Source organism: Anneissia japonica, unplaced genomic scaffold, assembly GCF_011630105.1.
Source record: "Anneissia japonica isolate Jap-2015-1 unplaced genomic scaffold, ASM1163010v1 scaffold288292_len1863012_cov191, whole genome shotgun sequence".
In the NCBI taxonomy this organism is placed as follows: Eukaryota; Metazoa; Echinodermata; class Crinoidea; order Comatulida; family Comatulidae; genus Anneissia; species Anneissia japonica.
Window position 1 is genome coordinate 552,849 of NW_022688773.1, and position 9,416 is coordinate 562,264.

Sequence of the window (9,416 nt, forward strand, 5' to 3'; positions counted from 1 at the left end):
ATAAAAAACTTTATCAAAAAAAAGGGGTGGGGGAGGAAAAAAAAAAAAAAAAAAAGTTGAAGTCATAATGCAGCATGTGTCGAGGGAAACTTAAGGGCTTCCTTCGCAATTAATTTAACAATCAATAAATCTATATATATATATATATATATTGAAGCCACGTGAGCCGCATAGATCGTAAGGATTATTATCGTATTTAAAATGTTGTTTATTATCCAAAAACAACAAAATTCACCATATTGTAGGCCTAATCCTACCGTCCGTTTAAACGCAATCACGATCACATCGCGACTTCTCTACTGACAAGTACTACAGTACATATGTGGAAAATCCCTAATAGATCATTCTGGGCATGCGCATGGACATGCATGGGCAGTTTTAAAGCAGCCTGTGATGATGATACAATCGTCTAGTTTTTTACGAAAGTGATATTTCCCATGCCAAAGATAACGATAAACTGAACGCTAAAACGAAATTTATTCGGCGATTTTTTTATGTAAAACATATGTATTATATTACACTATTAAATTAATACAAGTACGACCATTCTTTCACCAGCAATATATTGAATTAATAGAGAAATTAACAAAATCACAATCTGTAGATGACGATGTAAGGTCGAGCGTTCGGAAAAATCGTAGTTTATACTCTATAGGCCTAGGTAGTAAAAAATTGCCGAGGCTGCTGACCTCGGAGAATTTAAGGTCGGCAAATATTTGCCGACCTAATTTTTTCCTAATTTCCTGGGCTGGGTGTGCCAAATAACACTAGAATTAGGCTTGGCCTTACAGTGGCATATCTCGGAGTATTTGATGATTAAAGTAAGACAGCAGTAGCTCACAAAAAAAGGATATGAGGGGATTTTTATCTACTTGAGCGTGGTTTTTTTTTTAATCATTTTTAATGGTTGGGGACTGGGGGATGCAAGTTTTTTTAGGGGGTGGTTTGAGGCACCCCTAGATACACCACTGCTAAGGCATGGTTTCCATAAGTTCACTTTCTTTTGCTACATCATTTTCACTGCAATCCTATCGTTGAAATACTGATGTTACCGCTGTAGGGTTTAAACAATAACTGTGCATACATACTTGATTTACTAATGTTTTTGTCTCTCACTTGAAGGTGGCTATACTCGCAACAGCATTGAGTACTTTTATCAGTTGGCCATTTGCAGGTGCAATTGGGTAATGTCATCATTATCTTCGATCATTTTTCCCATCTTATTATTATCATCTGTATAGTTTTTATAATAAGGCCAAAAAAAATTAATTGTTTGTTTGCCCTTCTTTTTTTTTTAAATGATAAATAGGGGCAGGTAGAAAAAGTTTTTAAATTTTTTTTTTATTTTTTTTTTTTTTAAAGATACTTATCAGATGGAATAAAAATAACCCACAGAGGCCTATAATGGCAATATCTTACATCAGACAACAACTTTGTAGGGCATCTGGCAAAAAATAGATAAATTGTAAAGAAAAAAGCTAACAAAAAAAACTTTTTTAAGGTGTTTGTTTTTCATGCCCCTATTTTTTTCAGTGAGTTAGGAGGGCAAACAAACATTTTTTTTTTTGGCCTAATCATCACCATTTCCATTATAACCATCATCACATCTGTGCTATCATTACTATTACATCATTACTATTACATCATTACTTAACTCATAATCTCTATAATCATTACAGACATCATTATCATTATAATTATCATCTATATATTAATCAGCAATATCATTAACATCTATATTACAGCCATCCAATTAATCTAATAATCACTATTATATGAATCGCCATCATTACTACATAATTGTTTTTGTAATTACTTTTTGATTGAAACCAAGTAAATTACATGTACTTGCAATTTGTTGATCCCCTATCAGCCAATCATCTTCTTGCATTGTCTTGTGTTGCATAGCGCCCTCTACCAACTGACTAGCGACAAGCAGGATGGCTGTCATCAACCATTAATATCGCTATCATCAATCATTTAACATCTTTCCTCTCATCTTATTCAGTGATTTGATGAGCCTTTGTTGCCAAAAGGGAACCGTCTGACATCGGGTGCTACATACAAATCCTTTCCCTTGAATTGAATTTTTTTATTTGCATCTCTTAAAATAACAGCAAAAGTCATTAAAAAATACATAAAATACAAGAAAATACATACACAAAAAAAAGGGACGGAATTCAAGAGATGCTGAATAGCCCATAAAAGTTCCAATTGGAACTTATTTCCAATGGGGTCCGCAAATTTCCCGAACAATAGTATCATTCCTTAAAGATTCAACTCATTACTAACATCACAATTGATTTGTGTAATATAATAAATCGTGCAAATATTGTCACTAAACTATTACAGCTTACTTCTTTAAACCTTTTTAAATTATTAATTCAAGATTATTAAATGTGAACTTGTAACCAACATCTTTCTTACCATCAAGTATATTATAATTTTATGTATACAGATATTGACATATACAGTACTATTTTCTACTTCTTAGCATACCTATAGCAGTCGATATACTTTTCAGGAGAAAAGAAGTGTTTGACTTTGTTAAATGGTGTATCATTGCTGTGTGCGTAATCCTAGTAAGTAAACAGCTCGGGTTACATACAGTAGAATCCTTATTGATGGGACACATTTGTGACCAATAACCTTCCTCTTAATCGGGGTTGGACATAGTGTTCCAATTATGCTTACAATTCACCACTGCTCCAGTATGAAGTGGGGCTTTTTCAGAGTCAGTAAAGTTTCCTACAAAAATTTAGGACAATAAGTAAATCAATTATTTAGTTAAACAATTTTTTTCAAAACCCCTCTTCAATCATTTTATAATTAGGTTTTTTTTTTGTTTTTTTTTTCTGTTTTTTTTGTTTTTTTTGTGGGGGTATTGAATTTTGACAAGATTGAAACTATCCATATGGTTCTGTAAGTTGGGCACTCTACTATAATGTACTTCTTTTTTCTTTAAAGGTACCGCAAGTGATGATTGATAGTTATTACTATGGAAAACTTGTAATTGCTCCTTTAAATATTGTTTTATATAATGTCTTCAGTGAGCATGGCCCAGATATTTATGGTAAGTAATGTCAGACATTTTATAACGGTACATTTGATTGTTCTCTTTACTTTAAGTGATTTTAGTCCTGTCCAGACTATCAAATTTGATTGGACAAAAAAATGTGACATACCTAAATATGGTCATGATGACATCACATCATGACCACATATAGGCACAGCATGACTATATGGGCATACAACAGTGGACAAAGCTTTAGAATAGACTAAAGCCTGGTTCTCACGAGAGCCCTAGTATCCGGATCGGGAGCTAACCGTTAGCGCTATCCGTTAGCACCTGTGCGAGAACGCCCGATCGGTTTAGCACTAACCGTTAGCAGTATCTGGATACCACTAACGGTTAGCAAGCACTATTGGTTAGCAAGAGTTGAGCTCATTTCTATCATCAACTAACCACGCGTACGCATTTACAATTTCCAGTTTTTTATTGGCCAGTGATTCGATCATCACATTTTTGGTATCCAGATCGGGATTTTCTTGTATGGACACACGGCAGCTAATGGTTAGCAGGATCCGGATCCTGCTAACCGTTAGCAGCCGTGTGAGAACATAGCCTATGTTTTTGCTTTCTTGCTGGAGTGCCAATTTCTGGGTAACCTGTCAAAAGTGCTATTCAAATAATTTATTTTGACCTGGTTATTTTTTTTCGTTTTTGTTTCCAGGAGTCGAGCCTTGGAGTTTTTATTTTCTCAACGGTGCCCTAAATTTTAACATTGCGTTTCCCATGGCACTAGTAGGCTTACCAATTACAGTAAGTTATCACAGTAATGAAATTTTTTTTAACCATATTTTTAAACAAGTAAAACATAAGGTTACATATATTACTACCAGTGGAAGGGCTAAGATATGCATCCAGGAGCGAAGCTGTCCACTGGGATTGAATACACATAATATTAGATTTTAAGAGTGAAACACTAAAAATCATAAAGTGTATTAATTAACTCCAATATTAAGCAATTAGTGGAGTTCAAGATAGTACTCTATAGGAAAATTATTATACGAAGGTTAGATGTAATGCTTGAAAAAATTTCCTGAGGGCCTGCAAGGACCGAAGGGAATTTTTGAATGCATTAAATCTAACCTTGGTACAATAGTTTTCCTATAGTGTACTGTCCGGAGCTCTACTAATTGCTTTATAAGTCAATCGCCGTCTTTTAATGTTAGTTTTAATAACCAACTGTTGTAGCAGTCATCAGTAGCTTTAGTGATATGATCAGTATACTGTGTGCATATTTACATTTAGCTGTGCGTATGCTGATTTGTGCTCCTGCAGTACGCGTTAACTACACATCAGCAGTAAAGTACGAATACGATGAATAACGATTAATTTGTATTGTGTTAGAAGAACTTGTTTTTAATGCTATTTTGATACATTTGTCAAAGAAATAAACATTTTTTAAAGCATCAAGAGAGAATACAGTCGGTGCAGACAGGTAAAAATTGTGCGATGATTTCACAACTACGCTAGGCTACGGCCTAGGGAAGGAGGAGAATGCCTCGACGGCCTCCCTAGCTTAGGCCTACATCTAATTTCATTCCTCGAGTCTTTAAAATGGGTCTAGAATATTCCTATTAAGCGTTCAGTTTGTTTAGTTTATTAGGGTTCATTGATTCAAGGAATTCTTTAATTGTTCATACTTAATATTGAATTTTAAGTAACTTTATTCGGGTTCCAATTAGGCTTGTTTTATGAAAGTAATTTTCCAATTACCATTCAATTTTCATCGCGGTGCGCAATCGCTCCGCAGTGACGAAAAATTCAGTATTTTTTTGCACACGAACCTAAAAAAATTCAATATTGAAAAATTAGTGGACTGTGGGGGATAGGCAAATAACATTGGGAGTTGCAGTGATGACCTCACGATTGACTTATAAAAATAAATATTATTACAGATTTCACTTCTCGTATCAATTTAGCCTGTTTCCCTGTGTTTCAGATAGCAGTTTTTAGCTTTTTAAATTCCAAAATGGACATGACGCGCCAGTCGATACCACCTTGGCTAAGTCTGGTATCAATGTATATTTGGATCCTCATATTTTTCACAAGGCCTCATAAGGTATGGTTTTATTAAATAATAAGTAGCCTCCCCAAAGGAGCGAAGCTCCGGGGAGGCTATTGTTTTTACCTATGTTCTTCATGTTGTTGTTGTCGTCGTCCTTGTCATTGGTCATTCGTTTGTTACTACAATAACTAAACGTTGACAAGTCTGATTGGTTTCAAACTTGGCAGAATGCAAGATCGAAACAAGAAGACGTAGCCTGTTGCATTTTGTACGTGTGTGAATATGCTGGCAGATTGTAAGATCATACTTAGAAGATAGAGGATATTGTTTATTTGTACATGTGTGAATATGCTAATTGCTCATTTGCATAATTAATATTTCACTAAATAATTGGTTGGTTTACCACGATAACTGAAGTTTGGCAAGTCTTTGCTTTCAAACTTGGCAGAATGCAAGATGGTAATAAGAGATGGAGTCTGTTAATTTTGTATGTGTGTGAATATGCTAATTGCTCATTTGCATAATTAATATTTCACTAATCAGGAAATTTACGCTAAATACTATCATAATTTCTGAAGAAAAATTCTAATTTAGGTGAAATTGTAATTTTTTGTCATGTCGTCGCTGTTGTAGTAACTTATTTGTTACCACGATAACTAAAGATTGGTAAGTCTAATTGGTTTCAAACTCCTACTTATCAATTCCTAGAGAAAAAGCAGACTGTTGGGAGGCTATGCTTTTACTGTGCGGCATAAAAGGAGCATTTCTACATTTCAATCATTATTACTATTAAAGAAATTTTAATAGCATTACAACTTTTGTGTTGTAGGAGGAGCGGTTTTTGTTCCCTATATATCCTCTATTTTGCCTCAATGCAGCCTGCACTGTTGCTTCTATTCAGGTAGGAAATTATCTTAGTTTCAGTTTCTTTTATTCAAATCAAAATCACAGCCACAAAAAATGTAGGCTAATATTAAAACATCAAAACATCAATCACACACAAGCACAAGACATGAAAAATGGAGATAAAAGTAACATTAAAATACATTAAATTTGAAACATCAGAAGTACACAACAGGTTTAAAAATCATGCGTAATAAAATCTATTATTTTTTATTATTAATCATTATAATTGTTATTGTTGTTATCAAATATATAAATTCAAGAAGGAAAGGTAAAAAAAAACCAAAAAAAAAAAAACAATCATCCAGCATTGCACAAAATTCAATTAAAATTACATCAAATTGGGAAAGAAAAAGGGGCCATCATTTACATTAAACAGAAATATTATAAACTAGGCGATACTTTTTTAGTACCTTGTTGAGGCAGGGCGCCGCAATCTAGAGCGATATTATTGCCATTGGTTTGAAATGGCACGCACACGCCTATGGTTCTGGAGGTGGAACAAGTCTCTTGTGCACTATCAAGAACCCAGTACTACTTTTGAGACGATTAGGGGGTTACTTCGGTGTGCTGGTCCATCTCATAGCGCCTTCTTGGCCTGCTCATGACATGACGGGACCCTTATGGGAGAAGTAAGTTGTAGGAATGAGTAGTCCACATACATCGGGCAGAAGCCTTCAACTGTAAAGTTGGCCCTTCACTAAGAAGAAGAAACCCTCTGACTGCCAATAAGGCCAAAAAAAATATATTCTCTGTCTCTGGTCAGACCAAAGTTAAAGAATTGATGCGGCGATGCGTTTTTTTTTTTGTTTTTTCTTTCTGTTTTTTTGTTTTGTTTTTTTTTTTTTTTTTTGAAAAGCATGGAAAGTACAGAAAAGGTGTTTTTAATAATTTTGTTATGTTGTGCTAATGCTATACATTGTTGTCCTTCCACATTATCCTCGATTTCACTTCATTTGCCAAGGGGACCCCGTCTTCATCATCATTATCAGCATTAATGGGTACGCTTTGAAAAAATCTGACGGGTGATGATCCCACCATAGCAGTGACCTTCTTCGATCCAGGGTGTAAATGTCGCTCACCACTGCTTGAGGACGACGGACTTTCATCACATAAGCCTACTTACACGCTCAGCAAACTCGCCGAGCTACGGTATCACACGATAAAATGCCAAAAGGTCCCTTATATTCTGGTGTATAAGCCGCACCCCTAATTAGGACGCGAAATATCACAATTTTTTTGTCACCTGTGTATAAGCCGCACCTATTTTTTAAGCTCCAAACCGTTCCCATTCAATTTTAATTTTTTTTTCATTATTTACAAATGTTCACATAAACAACTGGAAATGCGTGTAAACTTCAGGCTACCATAATGAAACAACGTATTCTTGCTCTAGGGAAATCACCATTTCATGCTAGACGGTCGCGCTACGTTAAATTTTCAGTAATAAATCAGTTTAGTTTAATAAAATCTAAGAAAATAAATACTGTACTTATTGAGTATACAGTATTTAGGCCTATCTATTTTAAGCAATCATTCTATTATTATGGTGACTAATAACAGTCGTACTAAGCTTAATATATTGGTAATTCTAGGCCAAAGTCATTACTCACAGCCCATTGCGTGAAGCATGCACTCATCACGCACCATGTTTTATAAACAAAAACAATTGTGTGATACAAAGTTTACGCATGCGCAGATGATGAATGCCTTTCTAAAGTCAAATTCAAGTAAAATAATTATTACAACTTGTGTTATTATAGCATAAATTAATTTCACAAGTTTTTATTCTGAAATTATAGCGGATCATTCTCTCTATAACGGTACAAGCCACCTGGAACATCGAACAGCAAGTTTCAACAACCAGCCCACGTGTGTTTTGTTGCGACATTCGTAAATTAAGCTGCTCATGTGACCCCAGGACCAAACCAGGGTTGCCATTTGGCCTTTTTGACGGTATAAAAATTTGCCTGGCCGTAACGTTTAAAAAGTCACGGCCAAACTATATTTGGCCGAATTGTGTGAAAAGTTTACATTTTTTTCAATATAGGCCTAATAAAACATGTTATTTTGTCAGGGCCGTAGCCACCGGTACGGTTGGTCAGTTTTCAATCTGACCACTTTTTGACAGACCACAAGTTAATTAGGTTTTGAATAGGAAAAAAGGCCTAAATTCTACCTGTATGTAGACTCAACCTACCCTCCAGGGGCGGATCAGGGATTTCAAAGAGGGGGGTTCAGAAAGTTCCCAAATACCCAAAAATGAAGGGGGTGGGGATCCTCTCCCGGGAAAATTTTGATTCCTAGATGGCCGGAAATGAGCTTTCCCGACTTCTGAGGTGTCTTTTAATGACCTTTTAAGTTCTTCAAAATTCAAGGTTTTCCGTCTCTTGAAAAGTTTTGGTAATTTTATCTCATTCTTAAGCCTATACATAAAGAAAAAAAAAATAATTAAAAGACATATGTGACCCAAGACCACGAAAGGGCTGTAAACTCGCATCACCTGCAGGTTTCGAGAAAAAGGCCTAAATAGACAGTATAACTTGTAATTTGATCAAAATGTGATTATGTCATAAATATAAAGTATTACTTTTATTCTTATTATTTTTAAAGTTTGGGTTCAATATTTCAATGCTAAACCCTAAAATTTTGTAATTTTATGTAGAAATGTACATAAATTCACCTTTTTCAGGCCGCCATACTTCTAAACAACTTATTCACTACACAAAATTCAGGCCCCAAAATAGATAAATGAAAACTATTGGGTATAATAATACGTTTATTGGTACTCGTATGCTATGTATGTGATCTCAGAATAAACAAACAGTATAGTTATAAAATAGTAGAATGGTCACAGAGCCAGGTTAGACCTATTGAGAACATTTTGGTTCTTTGTAGTGAAGTAAATCTAAAACGTATTCATGAAGTCATTCAAAATCGTGTACAAAATAGTTGAACAAACTTTAAAGTATGTTCCGAAAGTATTGTAGTGCATCGTTACTGTGGTACAAAGCTTGTGTAAATGTGTATACCTAAATGAAGGAAATAGCCTTGAATTAATTCAAATAATATTAAACTGTTTCATGACTTGTTGGAAAAGGTTTGGAAAACAATCTTGTTGCTGTCTTGCAGTGAAGTGGATCAAAAAATGATGTAGATTGTGGTTGAGTACGTGTTAAGAAACTAGACGCCAACAGAACAATCATCTGCACTATTTTAGATATTAAATAGTGTACAAAATAGTCAAACAACTTTAAAGAATCAAACAATAACGTGCGTGTCGACATTACAATTGCTTTAGAAATAGGTAATTTTCTAGAGCATAGCAAAGTAATTTTCTAGAGCATAGCACCATGGTACAGACTATCTTTACTGAATGAATAAAATGACCTTGAAGTAATTCAAAAGATATGAAGCAGTTCATGTCTTGTTTTGGGG

At 34.7% G+C, this 9,416-nt stretch overlaps 1 protein-coding gene across 3 annotated transcripts in view; it reads left to right on the forward strand.

The window, feature by feature from the left end:
* LOC117123109 (alpha-1,2-mannosyltransferase ALG9-like) overlaps positions 1-9,416 on the forward strand; it is a 35,480-nt gene that overhangs the window by 18,626 nt on the left and 7,438 nt on the right. For all 3 annotated transcript variants that reach the window (XM_033268958.1, XM_033268949.1, XM_033268964.1), the window contains exons 8-13: positions 1,123-1,184; positions 2,495-2,582; positions 2,968-3,073; positions 3,735-3,823; positions 5,010-5,129; positions 5,905-5,976. In XM_033268958.1, coding sequence (XP_033124849.1) covers positions 1,123-1,184; positions 2,495-2,582; positions 2,968-3,073; positions 3,735-3,823; positions 5,010-5,129; positions 5,905-5,976 — 537 coding nt within the window. The remainder of the gene's footprint in view (positions 1-1,122; positions 1,185-2,494; positions 2,583-2,967; positions 3,074-3,734; positions 3,824-5,009; positions 5,130-5,904; positions 5,977-9,416) is intronic.